General features: G+C 38.6%; 1 protein-coding gene and 1 pseudogene across 1 annotated transcript; one reads left to right on the forward strand and one right to left on the reverse strand.

The window, feature by feature from the left end:
* The first annotated feature begins 9,928 nt into the window (after positions 1–9,928).
* LOC123491546 lies at positions 9,929–9,973 on the forward strand (annotated as a pseudogene).
* Positions 9,974–13,648: 3,675 nt separating this feature from the next.
* Positions 13,649–17,969, reverse strand: LOC121571342 (serine/threonine-protein kinase PLK4). The gene is made up of 9 exons (XM_041882748.2): positions 17,721–17,969; positions 17,155–17,257; positions 16,804–16,907; positions 16,461–16,544; positions 15,650–15,711; positions 15,462–15,542; positions 15,237–15,291; positions 14,969–15,157; positions 13,649–14,843 (listed from the first exon to the last, which is right to left on the reverse strand). The coding sequence occupies exons 1-9, from the start codon at positions 17,844–17,846 to the stop codon at positions 13,968–13,970; spliced, it is 1,680 nt and encodes a 559-aa protein (XP_041738682.2). The 5' UTR covers positions 17,847–17,969; the 3' UTR covers positions 13,649–13,967.

Raw genomic sequence — 17,969 nt, forward strand, 5'->3', positions numbered from 1 at the left:
GGGGAGTAGTGAACGAGTGCGCATTTCAGGATATAGGAGAGATTTTTGGGATGCAACCACTCTTTTCGCAACCACTTTGATAGTTCTTCCATAGTGTCTTCCAACTCTTTACCTGATGCAGGGTTGTAGGCATCGCCAACGTTTGTGAAGACATTGCTGAAATCCAGGTTGGTTTCTCTCACAGAGGGCGGTATATGACCATCTCCTCCTATTGCTGCTGTAAATGCAATATTTGGTCTGTCAATGAGAAATAGTAAGGGTTAGAGAGGCAATCAGGGTCAATGCCAACTGAACGTTTTGGGCCGATGTTATCTATCTTCTCAGTTCATCTAGCAGGGTTTGTTGTTCCTCCACTCTGAGTCTGAACTCAGTGGTGTTGGCCCTTAATGAAAATAATTGAAGCTTCCTCTCCTGAACTGGAAAACAGGAATTTGAACAAATGTATTACCAAAAACAGACAAACTAGTCTTTGTTGGTCTTAGCGATTATGTCACTTCACGCCATAGCTACTGCACCAATTCAGACAGAATACAAATGTAAATGACCTTCATTCTCTCTCTCTTCATGCTCTTCATCAGGCTCTCGCTGGTGTTCAACTTGGTCTCCATGGCTCTGAGCTCAGCTGCTTGAACTATTAATCACAAAAACAATGTCTTAAGTAAGAAGTTAGGCTGGTCTGAAGCCCAAAAAGAAAAAACTATTCACTTGAGCACCACAAGGCCTAACTTCCCCATAATCTACCAAGGTTTTCAAGCACACAGTTTGACCTACTACTGCAGCTTTGTTTGTCTTTTGGACTTCAAACAACATATAGGCTTAGGTTTTTTCTAGTTTGCTTTAGATTACATTCAGTCTCTCTGTGTAGGAGAGCAACAGTAGCTTCCATGTTCCTCAGTTCTTCCACCGGGTGCGCCGCAGCTATTAGTCTGGCTTCCATGGTTCCTAGTTCCATCAGAAGGTTACACATGTTTGGCTGGCAGCTACTGATTGTCTTGGCTAGGGCTGGTGTTTGGATCTGAGAAGAACTTCACTCTCTATGCCCTGTGCCTGTTCAGGCTGAATCTGTGCCATGATGTCATTCAGGTTGACTTCTCCAGCATCTTCACTGAGTGTCTGAGTCCCAGACAGACACAGCAGCACCAGGGTCTGAGTCAGTCCCCCCATATTACAGATGGATAACCTATACTTGAACTTGTATTCTACTGTAAGTTGTGTGGAAATTCAAAGCGTGCGTCCTTGTTACGGATACAGGTATCCTGTGTCTTTTTGTGTTTTTCCTCTCCTTCTGCCCTAATCACAGGTGTCCTGTATGTTCCTGATTGGTGGTCGTTGGGGTGTCTGCTGATTGCTAAGGTGGACCAATCAGTGAACATTCCTCTGCATTGCACCACCTGTTGCTGGTTTTTCAATAACACATCCCATTGTTTAAAAGCCGGTCAGTTGTGTTTGTTGTTAGAGACTATGGATACTGTCGTGTCCTGTGTTTTGTTTACGCACTAAGTTGCTGGTTACGCTGTTTGGTAACTTTGAGAGACTATTTCCGTATGTGAGTATTGATACTGTGGTGTTTTGTGTACTCACTAAGTTGCTGGTTACTCTGTTTGGTAACTTTGAGATACTATTTTCTGTATGTGAGTATGGATACTGTGGTGTTTTGTGTACTCACTCACTTGCTGGTTACTCTGTTTGGCAACTTTGTGTGTGTCTGGGAAAAGGGGAATTTAAGCAAGTTGCCTTTGGGTGTACATTACCCGTAGGGAAGAAAACTGTCTAAAAACACTAGTTAGACCTGAGCGGACCACCCACTGTACTTTTGTATGATTAGCAGTAGCTTAGCGGGTCTTGAGGCAGGCAAGATCAGTTTAGGGGTGTTTTACACTATTGTTTCATTTCTTGGGTCCTGCTCAGCCCTTTTTCCCAAACCTTTACCGTGTGTTCACAAATAAACCTTTTATGTTTGACGGTAGTCTATGGTTGTCGTGTAGTTTTTGTTCTCACTGTTCCATGTCACGAGTCTAATTTGCATGACTTATGTTACGGGTCTCTTCTCCATCCACCCTAGACGTTTAAAGCCACGGGGTTTGTAACAGTCCTCTTATGATAGTGTCAGGGTTCAACATTATCCATTATTTTTTAGGAAGCAATCTGCAAAAATAGACCAATAAGGATATTTAATGATATAGTCCTTTGAGAAATAATTGTTTACCAGAATAAGCACACATAAACAGCAACATGTTTACGATTCACATATAATGTGGGGAAAAAAAGTATTTAGTCAGCCACCAATTGTGCAAGTTCTCCCACTTAAAAAGATGAGAGAGGCCTGTAATTTTCATCATAGGTACATGTCAACTATGACAGACAAAATGAGAATTTCCAGAAAATCACATTGTAGGATTTTTTATGAATTTATTTGCAAATTATGGTGGAATATAAGTATTTGGTCAATAACAAAAGTTTCTCAATACTTTTATATACCCTTTGTTGGCAATGACACAGTTCAAACGTTTTCTGTAAGTCTTCACAAGGTTTTCACACACTGTTGCTGGAATTTTGGCCCATTCCTCCATGCAGATCTCCTCTAGAGCAGTGATGTTTTGGGGCTGTCGCTGGGCAACACGGACTTTCAACTCCCTCCAAAGATTTTCTATGGGGTTGAGATCTGGAGACTGGCTAGGCCACTCCAGGACCTTGAAATGCTTCTTACGAAGCCACTCCTTCGTTGCCCGGGCGGTGTGTTTGGGATCATTGTCATGCTGAAAGACCCAGCCACGTTTCATCTTCAATGCCCTTGCTGATGGAAGGAGGTTCTCTCAATCTCACGATACATGGCCCCATTCTTTCCTTTACACGGATCAGTCGTCCTGGTCCCTTTGCAGAAAAACAGCCCCAAAGCATGATGTTTCCACCCCCATGCTTCACAGTAGGTATGGTGTTCTTTGGATGCAACTCAGCATTCTTTGTCCTCCAAACACGACGAGTTGAGTTTTTACCAAAAAGTTCTATTTTGGTTTCATCTGACCATATGACATTCTCCCAATCCTCTTCTGGATCATCCAAATGCACTCTAGCAAACTTCAGACGGGCCTGGACATGTACTGGCTTAAGCAGGGGGACACGTCTGGCACTGCAGGATTTGAGTCCCTGGCGGCGTAGTGTGTTACTGATGGTAGGCTTTGTTACTTTGGTCCCAGCTCTCTGCAGGTCATTCACTAGGCCCCCCGTGTGGTTCTGGGATTTTTGCTCACCGTTCTTGTGATCATTTTTTATATATATATATTCCCCTTTATTACTTTTCAACCCCACCATCCTTTCCCTACTTGGAGTAAATTAGTGAACAACAACGCCCAGGCCTCTACTTCCGGTCCATACTCACTATCTACACCTTATGGACAGAGTTAATTTTACAATAATTCTATATCTAATATATATATATATATATATACATATACATACACATACACACACACATACATATATATATATATATATATATATATATATATATATATACATATATACATACATATACATATACACATCTATTTTTTTTTTCTCCTGCTTCTACTCTCAACCTCTCCGATCATCTTCATGATGTCCATCCGGTTTGCCTCTAAATGCCATATCTTTCTAACTGTGCTCCTTCCCAAAAGCTCCCAACATACAACCTATATACTTATTATGGACACAGTATGCTTACATTATTAGCTATCTTTGTTATTATTTGTTGTTATTTGTTATTAGTCCCATCCTTCAACTCTATTCAATACCTCCCATCTATCTCTTAACACCATCCATATAGGATTTCTATTTGCCATATATATTTCAACCATACTGTGATGTTTTACAAAAGTTCTGAACCTTTCTATTCTCATTGCTTCTACAGATTGTGAATTAAAAATAAACATTTTTGCTAAAAGTATTATTATATTATTGATTGATTGACTATGACTTTTCAGATCACCCAGTAATGCTATCTGCAAGGTTAGTTCCAGGTAAATATTGCAATCCTTTAGCCATTCCTGGACCTGTGTCCAAAAACAAGCTACAAATGGACAGAACCAAAACAAATGATCTAATGATTCTATCTCTTCACAGCAAAATCTGCAGAGCTGGGAAGATTGTATCCCCCATATAAATAACATTCTATTGGTAGCAAGAATTTTATATAATAATTTAAATTGAAAGATTCTAATTTTTGAATCCGGTGTCGTTTTGCGTGTCAGTTCATAAACACTATGCCATGGGATCGGTACGTCAAAGATCTCTTCCCAACTATTTTGCAATCTATATGGGACTGCTGTCAATCCTTTGGTCCTTAAGTGAAACTGATATACTTTTTTATTTATCACAGTTTTCCTTAACCAATTATGTTCTTTAATGCAAGGCCGACAGACAAGTTCCTTACTTTCTCCCCCTTCAACTTTCCTCTTCCACTTTTGCGGTATGGCTGCAATTATTTGGTTGTAATTTTGGGTAGAGCAGACATTTCCATATGTTTTTATTAGCTGCATGTGCGACATAACTCCACCAGTCCTACCGATGATATCATTTACGAAGATTATACCTTTTTTAAACATTCTGTCAATAAATATAGGTTTTTTGTCAATTAGTATATTTGAATTTAACCACAATATTTGTTGCATTATTTGTTCTGTCGTTTCTGGAGGATTAAATTGAAATTGTAACCAACTTTCTATGGCTTGTTTTAGAAATAGTGACATTTGGGAGATTATTTCCTTTTCAAATAACTGAAAGTGAGAGGTTGTAATCTGAATAAAGGGAAAAAGGCCTTTCTTGAACAGTGGGTGAGACAATCTTACTAATTTGCTTGAGAACCAGTTCGGATTTAAGTATAACTTTTGGATGACTGAAGATTTTAGTGATAGGTCTAATGCTTTAATATTTAATAATTTCTGTCCTCCGAATTCATATTCATTATATAAATATGCTCTTTTAATTTTGTCTGGCTTGCCGTTCCAAATAAAATTGAATATTTTTTTCTCATATAATTTAAAAAACTGTTTGCTAGGCGTAGGCAAGACCATAAGCAAATAGGTAAACTGGGATAATACTAAAGAGTTAATCAGGGTGATTTTTCCACAAATTGACAGGTATTTTCCTTTCCATGGTAGTAAGATCTTATCTATTTTTGCTAACTTTCTATTAAAATTTATTGAAGTGAGATCATTTATTTCCTTTGGGATATGTATTCCGAGTATATCCACATCACCATCAGACCATTTTATTGGTAAACTACATGGTAATGTAAAAATTGTATTTTTAGTGATCCAATACGTAATATAGTACATTTGTCATAATTTGGTTTTAATCCAGAGAGGTTAGAAAATGTATCTAGATCCTCTATGAGGCTGTGGAGGGATTCTAGTTGTGGATCTAAAAGAAAACATGAATCATCTGCGTACAATGACACCTTTGTTTTTAAGCCCTGTATTTCTAATCCTCTGATATTATTATTGGATCTGATTTTAATAGCTAACATCTCGATGGCCACAATAAATAGATATGCCGATAGTGGACAACCTTGTTTCACTCCTCTTGACAGTTTGAAACTTTCTGAGAAATAGCCATTATTTACTATTTTACACCTAGGGTTACTATACATGATTTTGACCCATTTTATAAGAGATTCTCCAAAATTGAAATGCTCCAGGCATTTATATATGAATTCCAGTCGAACTTTATCAAATGCCTTTTCGAAGTCTGCTATGAATAGCAGGCCTGGTTTCCCATATTTTCCATAGTGTTCTATTGTTTCCAATACTTGCCTTATATTGTCTCCAATGTATCTTCCATGTAAAAAACCTGTCTGATTAGAATGAATAATATCCGACAATACCTTTTTAATTCTATGCGCTATACATTTTGCTAGGATTTTTGCATCACAACACTGAAGTGTAAGGGGCCTCCAATTTTGTAAATGGACTGGATCTTTATATTTTCCACTTGTATCCTGTTTCAGTAATAATGAGATCAGACCTTCTTCTTGAGTGTCAGATAATCTACCATTTACATAGGAGTGGTTAAAACATGCTAATAACGGTCCTCTTAGTATTTCAAAAAGGTTTGGTATACCTCGATTAGTATGCCATCCAACCCTGGAGTTTTCCCGGACTTAAAGTCTTTAATTGCATCCAGAAGTTCCTCCTCTGTAATTTCACCTTCACATGAGTCTTTCTGTGTGGCTGTTAATTTGACATTATCAATAGGAAAAAAATCTCTACAATTAGCTTCAGTTAGAGGAGATGGAGGCGACTGAAAAGAAAACATATGCTTAAAATACTTTGTTTCTTCCTTCAAAATATCATTAGGTGAATTATGGGTGACTCCGTCAATTGTAACCAGTTTCATTAAGTTCTTTTTGGTAGCATTCCTATGTTGAAGATTAAAAAAGAATTTTGTGCATTTTTCCCCATATTCCATCCAGTTTGCTTTATTTTTATAATATATTACACTTGATCTTTCTTGAATAAGTTTTTCCATTTCTTTTGTTTTTCCTCTAATTTATTCTGAGCCTCTATGTTACAGTTTTTATTGCCATCTATCTGTTCTGTTAGACTTTCTATTTCCTTTCTTAGTATAAACTCTTTTGACCTAAATTGCTTTTGTTTTCGAGATGAGTACTGAATTGCATGGCCTCTAAAGGCACATTTAAAGGTGTCCCATACAATAAGGGGATTCGCTGTACCTAAGTTATGTTGGAAAAAGTCAGTTATAAATTCCTTTGTTCTAATTATAAATAAATTATCATCTAATAGGCTTTGATTAAATTTCCAATATCCTCGCCCACGTGGAAATTCAGTCAGAGTAATGTATATGCCTATTATATGATGGTCCGACCGCATTCTGTCCCCTATCAACACTTTTTTTTACTTTTGGTGCCAACGAGAATGAGATAAGAAAGAAGTCAAGACGACTAGCTTGATTCAGTCTCCGCCATGTATATCTCACTAGATCAGCATATTTAAGCCTCCATATATCTACTAGTTCTAATGTATCCATGACATTCACAATTTCCTTAAGAGCATGTGGGTGATTGTTTGTGGTGTGATTTCCTTTTCGGTCCATTGAGCTATTTAAAACAGTATTATAATCCCCCACCATAATAATATTGTCTTGAGTTGCTTGCAGGCTTGATAATTTATTATATATATTGTCAAAGAATTGTGGATCATCATTATTTGGTCCGTAAAGGTTAATGAGCCATATCTGTTTATTGTCCAATACCATATTTAAAATAATCCATCTACCTTGCGTATCTATTTGGACAATTTGCACATTCGGATCGAAATTACTATTAATTAATATCATCACCCCTTTTGAATTTCTTTGCCCATGGGAGAAGTATATTTCCCCCCCCCATTCTTTTTTCCACGCTACTTCATCTCGAATTGTTGAATGAGTTTCCTGTATACAATAGATATTATATTCCTTCTCTTTGAGCCATGTAAATATTGTTCTTCTTTTGTTATTATCAGCTAAGCCATTACAATTATAACTGGCTATACTTATTTCACCATACACCATAATGAGATACAAGTTTCAAGTCTATTTATCATTATATATGTTTGTAAATTTACCAATAAAAAATAGCGTAATGATTGAGTGTCCATATAGCTGTACCGTGATATTTGCATTGCTACGGAGTAACCCTTCAATTGTTCTCCACTAATTCCCCCGCTAAAGCCCCTCCCCATCCCAAGTTGAGCCGTCATCCCAGTGATCAGCATCCCCCCCACGTCCCTCCGTATCCCTAAGGCCCTGAGAGGCCAGGACCCATCCATCGAAAACAGCACACAGTGCCACCCACAAAACAGAAGCAGGTTAACCGCCAAAAGCATTTCCAATGCTTTCACCTCTATATATATATATCTATATAACTATTATTTATTTATTTTATTATGCATATCCTATTTTCCATCATTATCAATTAATATGCGTAATAATGTCGGCAGTTCACGCATAGGATTCTAACATATAACCAGGATTGCCATTATATTATATTTAATTCATTGACAAGCAATTATTATCCTAGCAAATAATTCCCGCGGTCCATCCCATACCCCCCCAACATCCCCACCCCCCACAACAGATGCCAGACCAGCACACACGCACATACTCACATACTCCAACACACTCAACCCCCCCTCCTCCACAATCCACCATAAAATCCAATACTCAACGGCTGTTATATCCCAGAGCCCAACCCGAGAAATAACTTGATCTACGAGTGCACATACAGTTAAAGCTGATTGAGAAAGCATGCAAATTGAGCAGAAATTGACAACAATGTGAGATTTGATTAATCTACTTAATCTATGTCAAGTCCTAGGTGATGGAGATCAGATCCACCCTCTTCACCTGAGACACAAACACTCTGATCCCCTGTTGTAACCATTTTCCCAAGCATCTCCATGCGGTCAGACCTTTGATTATTTTGTGCCACCTGGGCCACAATGATAAACCCCCCTCTCTGATTGTCCGAGTGTGACCCCCTCCCCATGGGTTACTGCAGCCAGTGTTGCCAGCACTGCCACTACCTAGGTGGGCGTACCCCACCGGAATCCCCACCGGCTAGGTAAAAGGTCGTCAAGGTTCTCATTAGCAGCTTTGAGAATTTCCTTGTATATTATGCTCTCCCATCAGGGGGCTCTGGCTTTGTAGGACCAACCCTGCCAGGCAGGCTCAGAATCTTGAGGGGGCGGTGCTGCTCAAGTAGGTCTCTGACCGCATTTATTTCTCTATTTAGGCTGCATATTCACAGCAGGTCCATAAAATAGATGGGAACTTCTCTTTGGTGTATGGGTCGCTCAGGTGGGTGTCCAGGTTATAGGGTTAGGGATCTTTCCATCATGATAGGACAATGAATAATTAGATTAGATGTTTACTATATTTAAAAATGTATATCCCTCATCTACACAAAATTGAAAGCTCTCTCTCTCACTACCCCTGTTCATAGACCCCCGGGGTGAGATCTTGCGTGGAGCCCCAGATCGAGGGAGATTATCAGTGGTCTTGTATGTCTTCCATTTCCTAATAATTGCTCCCACAGTTGATTTCTTCAAACCAAGCTGCTTACCTATTGCATATTCAGTCTTCCCAGCCTGGTGCAGGTCTACAATTTTGTTTCTGGTGTCCTTTGACAGCTCTTTGGTCTTGGCCATAGTGGAGTTTGGAGTGTGACTGTTTGAGGTTGTGGACAGGTGTCTTTATACTGATAACAAGTTCAAACAGGTGCCATTAATACAGGTAACGAGTGGAGGACAGAGGAGCCTCTTAAAGAAGAAGTTACAGGTCTGTGAGAGCCAGAAATCTTGCTTGTTTGTAGGTGACCAAATACTTATTTTCCACCATAATTTGCAAATAAATTCATTAAAAATCCTACAATGTGATTTTCTGGATTTTTTTTCCTCAATTTGTCTGTCATAGTTGACGTGTACCTATGTTGAAAATTACAGGCCTCTCTCATCTTTTTAAGTGGGAGAACTTGCACAATTGGTGGCTGACTAAATACTTTTTTTCCCCACTGTATAAGATGATCTTAATTCTTCATGTTTATTGGCATCACCCACGAGAAAAAAAGACTACAGTTTACTATAGAATACTACAGTACTTACTATAGAATTCTATAGTAAACTGTAGTATACTGTAGAATACTATACTACAGACTGTAGTATCCCTCGATCATGTATAGTACTTACTATAGAATGTTGTAGTATACTGTAGAACACTATATTTAATTTGCATATACCCTGCCCATTCCCCTCCCCAATATCGCAATTTGTGCCACCCATAAGTGAGAAACCTACATACCATAATATATTGTGTTCCCTACAGGTTATAGAAAATAACAAAAGCTCTAAACTATCTCTTCAGACCTCAGTCCTACCTACTTACAAGTTATGGAAAGTGTGCTCTTTTAGTATTTTTCCAGTAGGTTTCAGAAGCCTCCACTTCTGTCAAAGATACTAAAACACAAATACTATAGTAAATACTACAGTAATGTCTACAAAAAGTTATACTTTTGAATCATCTGTCCATAGAACGTTCTTCCAAGAGTCTTGATGATCATCCAGGTGCTTTTTGGCAAACTTGAGTCAACTTTTTGGACGAGATGGGTCCCATTATGCCTGGCGAAAACCAAACACTGCATTCCACAGTAAGAACATCATACCAAAGGTCAAGCATGGTGGTGGTGGTGTGATGGTTTGGGGATGCTTTGCTGCCTCAGGACCTGGACGACTTGCCTTAGTAGAAGGAACCATGAATTATGCTCTGTATCAGAGAATTCTACAGGAGAATGTCAGACCATCCGTCTGTGAGCTGAAGCTGAAGCGCAGCTGGGTCATGCAGCAAGACAATGATCCAAAACACACAATCAAGTCTACATGAAAATAGCTAAAAAGCAACAAATTGGAAGTTTTGAAATGGCCTAGTCAAAGTCCAGACCTAATCCCAATTGAGATGTTGTGGCAGGACTTGAAACGAGCAGTTCATGCTTGAAAACCCACACGTCACTGAGTTAAAGCAGTTCAGCATGGAAGAGTGGGCCTTTGGTTGGAGTCATTGCAGCTAAAGGTGGCACAACCAGTTATTGAGTGTAAGGGGGCAATTACTTTTTCACACAGGGGAACTGGGTGTTGCATAACTTTGTTTATGAAATAAATATGTAATTGTTGTGTTATTTGTTCACTTATGTTCCCTTTATCTAATATTAGGTTTTGGTTGAAGATCTGATAACATTCAGTATCACAAATATGCAAAAGTAGAGAAAATTAGAAAGGGGCCAAATACTTTTTCATAGCACTGTATCTGTTTTACCGATTAGAAATGAAATCACTTTATGTATCTAGTCCCCCATTTGAAGAAGTCAAAAGTATTTGGACAAATTCATTTATAGTTTATTAAAGTAGTCAAACGTTTAGTATATGGTCCTATATTCATAGCACGCAATGACTATATCAAGCTTGTGACTCAAAAAACTTGTTGGATGCATTTGCAGTTTGTTTTGGTTGTGTTTCGGATTGTGTTTTGACCAATAATAACTTAATGGTGAATAATTGATTGTGTCATTTTGGAGTCACTTTTACTGTAAATAAGATTAGAATATGTTTCTGAACACTTATACGTGAATGTGAATGCTACCATGATTATGAATAATCATGATTTACTCATGAATTAAAAATACAAAATGCTAACCTCTTTACCATTACCAATAACATGGGAGGTTATTTAAGGTATGTCAGTCTGCCACAAGACTATAATAGTATGTACTCTTTTGAACTGTTTGTCTCGATTATATTGACTATTGCTAATATGTATTATTGTGTTGATGCTTTGTGTATTTTGCCTGTAAACAGCTCCTGAAAAGTGCTATACAAAACAATGTATGGTCAATAGTGTCTCTTTCTAATGTCTCTCAAATACAATAGATTTTTCATTATGTCAAACTGTCATTTATGTAACTGTGATACGTAATCTCAGTCCCTAGAAAAGGTTTGTGAACCGTACAGTATGTCCTGATCATTGTTGACCACAGGAGGTCGCTGTTACATTTTGTAAAGCTGTCTGTGGCTGTGAGTGTGGGTGAGAAATGGCAGCATTTCAGTAGGCCTACATAACATTGTTGCAACCGCATTCCCAGGGCCAGATTAAGAAATCATAGGCCCGGGGGTTTTGCTTTTTTTTTATAGCCCCCCGCACACCGTAATTTTCTGTAAACAAATCTGTGCACCAAGATGCAATTCGATGCGTGGTAAATTTACTGTTGAAGAAAAATACCCTTTATAATAAAGCAATAATCAAATTTGCAATGTAGCATAGGCTACAGTTGAGCATAGGCGTTTTTAAGATTTCCACACATGGGGAACATTTGTTAAGAGTCCAGATTTTTTTTTTATGAAACACATTTCATGCAACTCTACGTCATTTACATGGTAGAAGACATTAGCTGAATTTTTTTTAATACCACACAAATGACCAAAAGGAGTGGTTACATTTACACTTTAGTAGATGCTTTTTTCCAGAGCAATTTACAGTTAAGTGAGTGCATAAATGTTTCATACTGGCCTCCCGTGGGAATCGAACCTAAAACCATGGCGTTGCAAGCGCCATGCTCTACCAACTGAGTTACAGGAGGCTGGGTTACTCTGACATTGACAAATTGAGATCAATATGGTTTGGAATTTAAACAAACAATAACCCACCCCAATGAAGCAACACAAAGATTGTACAACAGTACGAGACAATATATACAGTATTTACTTTACATGTACAGTCCCAGTCAAACGTTTTGACACACCTACTCATTCAAGGGTTTTTGTTTATTTTTACTATTTTCTACATTGTAGAATTAGGATTAGAACCAACAACTTTTTCATTGGTCTATTAACCAATTTACTGTATGGTGATGTCACCATGGAAAGCCAAAACTCTTGCCCATGCAAATCTGCTGATGTCCTGTGTAGACAGAAATAGCAACACAGATTTTTTTTTTTAATCATACTTTTATAGTGTTAGTTTCATCAGCTGTTGTGCAATATGATATATGATCTTCCTAAATATATGATCTGCCTAAATATATGTTATTACATATTTGTTCAAATTCCTGTTTTCCATTTCAGAAGAGGAAGCTTCAAGCTTTTACATTGAAGGCCAACACCACGAACTTCAGAGTGGAACAACAGCAAACCATGCTGGACAAACTGAGAAGACAAATTGAAGGTAAGGGACAAGGGATATTGAATAAGAGTCACAGAAAGACCTGTATACTGTACATCTCGGGTGACACATTTATGGAGTAAAATAGTTAAAGTCTGTGTAAAAATACTGTAAAACTCATTGTAATCTTGCAGTGTGATTAAATTAAAAACTTTTCTTCAACAATATAAGGAGGTGATTAACTACAGTTTAGTAAACTGAGCAATACGTTAATAGTTTCCTCCTTATAATGCACATTGTTTAAGCAAAGTTTCAAATTAATTAAACTTGCCATATTATAATATGGTGTACGATATTTATTTTACCTAGATCTGTATCTAATCTGAGTGTACAACACATTAGGAACACCTGCTCTTTCCATGAGATCGACTGACCAGGTGAATCCAGGTGAAAGCTATGATCCCTTATTGATGTCACTTGTTAAATCCACTTCAATCAGTGTAGATGAAGGGGATGAGACAGGTTAAAGAAGGATTTTTAAGCCTTGAGACAATTGAGACAGATTGTGTATGTGTGCCATTCAGAGGGTGAAAGGGCAAGACAAAAGATTTAAGTGACTTTGAATGTGGTATGTTAGTAAGTGCCCGGCAGACCGGTTTGAGTGTGTCAAGAACTGCAACGCTGCTTGGTTTTTCACGCTCAACAGTTCCCCGTGTGTATCAAGAATGGTCCACCACCCAAAGGACATCCATCCAACTTGACGCAACTGTGGGAAGCATTAGAGTCAACATAGACCAGCATCCCTGTGAAACTCTTTCAACACCTTATAGAGTCCATGCCCCGACGAATTGAGGCTGTTCTGAGGGCAAAAGGGGGTGCAACTCAATATTAGGAAGGTGTTCCTAATGTTTTGTACACTCAGTGTATATGACTGTTTAATGTTTTAAATGAACACACATGAAGTAGATTCAGTTTAAAACTCCTTTATTATGTTTGTTAGCAGACATTTATAGACCAAACTTTTATTGAACACACTTTGATACAGATCAAATCATGTTGACTGTAACAACCTAGGAACAAGCTTTAGTAACAGCGCTGTCTGGGATAAATAGTTAGGTCTCTTTGACCTACTAGTCATGGCTGATTTGTGCAAGCATTCGAGAATGGAAAAAGGAATTTGCTGATAATTACAACCTGTAGGCCTATCAGGGTGTCAGTCACACAGCCGATACTAGTGCTCTGTTTCTTGTTTCTGCATCTTTTACAGTCACTACAACTGAGTAGTGTCAGTTGTCTAAGTAACAGTCCTCTATCTTAGGAATGAATGAGATGACATCACTCAGTTCGTCCAGGCTCTCCTGTAGCTGTTCAGCTGTCTGTCTGATCGTTTGGATGAACTTCATGGTCTCTGACTTGACCTCAGCCTTTGGTTCTTCACACAAAGGGTGCAGCTCAGTGGTGGAGTCTGTGTCCATCACTTCTAACTTACTGGTATCACCAGACTGTTCATTCGCCTTCGCCTGTCGGATGTTGTGGATCTCTTTGGCATCCATGGCGATGAAGAAGATATCAACCGCTACAAAAAAAGCGGAAAATATTCCTGTCGCCACCTCTGCCACACGCACTGCCCTGGCAGTTTGGGCTACCACCTTGCCAATGGTGGCCACCTGGAGTACTCTGAAGAGCTCTGGGATGCAGCCCAGGCCCCTCCCAAACCTAGCCCCAGCACTTGCCCCAGCATTTGCGTTGAAATTGTCACTTCCAATGTTAAAGGAGCCACTTGCCCTCAGTGTCTCCAAACCCTCAGCGATGTCTTGTAGAGATGTCACCAGAGAGTTAAACTTCTCCTGGAACTCCTTGATGATGTTCTTCATGGCTTGGCGGTCGGTGGACTGATTGACCATGTTGGTAATGTTGGATACTCCTGCTGTGGCTCCACCAGCGACAGCCACCCCAATACCCACCCCAGTGACGATCAGGGAGGCGCCCAGAGTGAAGGGAGCCAGGATGAGCCCCACTATAGAGGTGATTCCTCCAGCTGCCCCAATAACACCTCCCGTCAGACTGCCTATGGTGGTGCCTTTGTGCATACTCTCCAAGCCGTCTGCCAGAGTTCTCAGCTTGTCCAAGGTTATCTGGAGTTCCTCCACAGTTTTCTCACTCTATAGAAAATTAATTTAGACAGATAATGTGATTGAATGAATGAATGAATTTATGGATGAATGGATGAATTAATGAATGAATAAACACATTTTACGATTTGATCATATGATCTTGTATTGCGAACCTTTTTTGTGAGGAAAATGATAATGAATGGTTTTGCCATAATTTCACCAGCTGAAGGCCTAATGGTCGGGTCTTGTTGGAAGATGTCACACAGGAGGTCGCGGAGCTCAGATGAGAAGCTCTCTGGGAGAGATGGGTAAGAACCTCCCAATATTTGGGGGATGAGCTTGATTGGGCTTGCTGCAGCGAACTGTCAAGAAAGACCGGTTAATATCACACCGCATTTTGCATTAGCAAGAGGCAAATATGGAGATAGAGGTGTTACTTACTGCACACTGAAGCATACACAACTCATACAGCACACATCCCATGGACCAAATATCACTGCAGAGGATGGAAAATACATTAATATATCATTATCCATGGTAACTTCACATTGAAGGCAAATGTCTAACACTATTAGAAATTGAGTCTTTGCTTCGGTCAACCATATGATGTCACAGGGTTGAAGTTCCCCTTTAATATATTTTTGTTGGTTGTAGTTTTGAATTTACCTTTTGGTTTCATAAATTCCCCCTGTCAGAATCTCTGGGCCTAAATAAGCCACTGCTCCATCCTCTGAAGAACTGGTAGCACTGGTAGGAAAGAAACACATTAGCAGACAGTCATCAAACAGGATGTAACTCTATTATGTATTAAAATACATTTTGACCAGTTTATTATTATCCAAAAAGTACCATACTTTTCATTGACTCTTCCGAAATCTCCCAAACAAAGTGTCCCAAATTTTGTGAGAAATATATTCTAGTGTAGAAAAAAAAAGATATATTTAGAATTGTTGAGTGAGAAAAAACAAGAAATTAACCATTTATATCACATCAAATAAAATATACAGTTAATTGTATTCTGGAAAACTTTCATTAAAGGCCCAGTGCAGTCAAAAACTTTTTAAAATGTCCTGTGTTTTATATATATTTCCACACAATGAGGTTGGAATAATACTGTGAAATTGTGAAAATGATGAGAATGCCCTTTTTCTGTAAGAGCTGTTTGAAAAGACTGCCTGAAATGTTTGCCTGTTTTGGTGGGATGTTTTGGGCTGTCTGGTGACATCATAGACCAATAAGAAAGAGAGTTCCAAACCTCTCTGTCAATAACAGCTACTTCAGTTTTCCCCTCCCCACTCAGACCACTGCTAGACAGTACTAGCACAATTCTTGCTTGAGAAATTGCTTATTGCTTAGAAGCTATTTTTGTTTCTTTTTGACCATTTTAATTGAAAACAATGACAGTAAGGTGCTTAATTGTTACCCAGAAATGATTTGATATTGAGATAAAAATGGCTGCATTGGACCTTTAACCCTTGTCTTTTCAAAAATATAATGAATATGTACAACATTTAAATCAATCCGCCAGTTCATTATTATTTCTCAAACCTTTCCTCAGTGACTCCCAGACATTTTTCAATGCAGTTCTGGAATAGATCAAAAACATGGAATTGCTGGGGGTCCCTGAGGAGAGGGTTGTAAACCACTTAGGATACCAGTGTGTACCTGGGGTCTCAGGTCTCTGTGAAGAAGGCCCTGGCTGTGTAAATGCTTCAGTGCCATGCAGATCTCAACAAGCCAGTCCATGATCTGGGAAGAATTCCAGTGCATAATTTATGTTTAACATGAAACAAAATAGTTTTGATGCAGTCATGAATAGAAATAGCCTCATTCCAGGCTGACTACATTCCAGACGCCTGCCAGATCTCGCAACGCCTGGATAGGTGAGCATATCAGCTAAGATATCATATACCAATCTAATGCCCAACTGTACAGTCGATGACTTGGCATGCAACTTCTGCAATGTAGTCGGCCTGGAACTTAACCAATAGGTTATTCATTCAGAAACCTGTTCTTCTAAGAATGGGTTCCCAGTCTCCTTCCCATCTTTGATCTTTTGTGCGAGATTTCCACCCTCACAATGGTCCATCACTACATAGTAACTTTTATCATCTGTAAAAATGCATAGTTTATGTGAATATAATATTGTGAGATATAGTATTATAGCATGCTAGCTCCTCTGTTTAAAATGTTTTTATGTTCATACTGCGGTAACTTGCAAACATATTGGGACGTTCCAGACACAGATTAAACCTAGCCCTGGACTAAAAGCATTCTCAATGGAGTTTAAATCTGTGTCCGGGAAACCACCCCAAACATCTTCTCTCTAAAATGAAAAATAAATACAAATATTAGTCACCTTGGAAAGAGTTCTTGTGGCTTACAATATGGGGGTGAGTTATCTGCAGGAGGTTTTCAACCTCAGAGAATATGTCTCCAGCACTAGAGCTCAAGTCTGATGTCTGTTAAAGCAAAAACCACAGTACTCAATCGAAACCAAACACTTTCCATTATAAACCTTTCTAAATTAGGCATAGTTTTGTCTCCCATCAAACCAAATAAAATCTAACTATTTGAAGTGCATTTAAAATCACAACATGTTACAGTAAAACAATACAATTCAAGAAGTAAAAGAGACTGACATGTAATGATGTACACAGGGCCAGTAGACCAGTGCCAAATTCCTTATAAATAATCTATAATATATAAATAACACACATTATTAGAAAGCGTTGCTCTCAAAGTAGAACTGGAGGCTGATCTAGTGGTAGTGCACCAAGCCCACACATTACCCCTGGAGGCATGGGTTCAAACGCCAACTGTGCCGCTTTACATTCTACTTCTCATTCACTTCTTGACTCGATCAATAAAATGTTAAAATAAACAACAACAACAACAAATAATAAGACAATGGTGCCCACTCACCTCATTCAGTTTGATCTCTTTAATGACAAACTGGTCACCATCTTTGTCAGTAGCTATGACACCATGCTCTACCTCCTTCTGGGTAGTGTATCCTTTCTTCTCAAGGACACTCTGTGTTTTCCTCATCTTTGGTTTTCACTATGGTGTCATTGGTAACTCAAATGTCATATATGTATAATTCCAATGTCAAATATTTAATCTACAGTACTATTTTAATTATAAATAAAGAGTTGATATGTGTCATGTCAA

The sequence above is a fragment of the Coregonus clupeaformis genome, chromosome 8 (genome assembly GCF_020615455.1).
Source record: "Coregonus clupeaformis isolate EN_2021a chromosome 8, ASM2061545v1, whole genome shotgun sequence".
In the NCBI taxonomy this organism is placed as follows: domain Eukaryota; kingdom Metazoa; phylum Chordata; class Actinopteri; order Salmoniformes; family Salmonidae; genus Coregonus; species Coregonus clupeaformis.

Bases quoted from the DNA above. Each gene is read 5' to 3' on its own strand.
- LOC121571342 (XM_041882748.2), bottom strand. From the start codon at position 17,846: ATGAGGAAAACACAGAGTGTCCTTGAGAAGAAAGGATACACTACCCAG. The intron at 16,545-16,803 runs GTTTCTGAATGA...AATTCTTCCCAG, and splicing joins ACCCATTCTTAGAAGAACAG to ATCATGGACTGGCTTGTTGA. The intron at 15,158-15,236 runs GTAAGTAACACC...CTTTCTTGACAG, and splicing joins TGTGTATGCTTCAGTGTGCA to TTCGCTGCAGCAAGCCCAAT.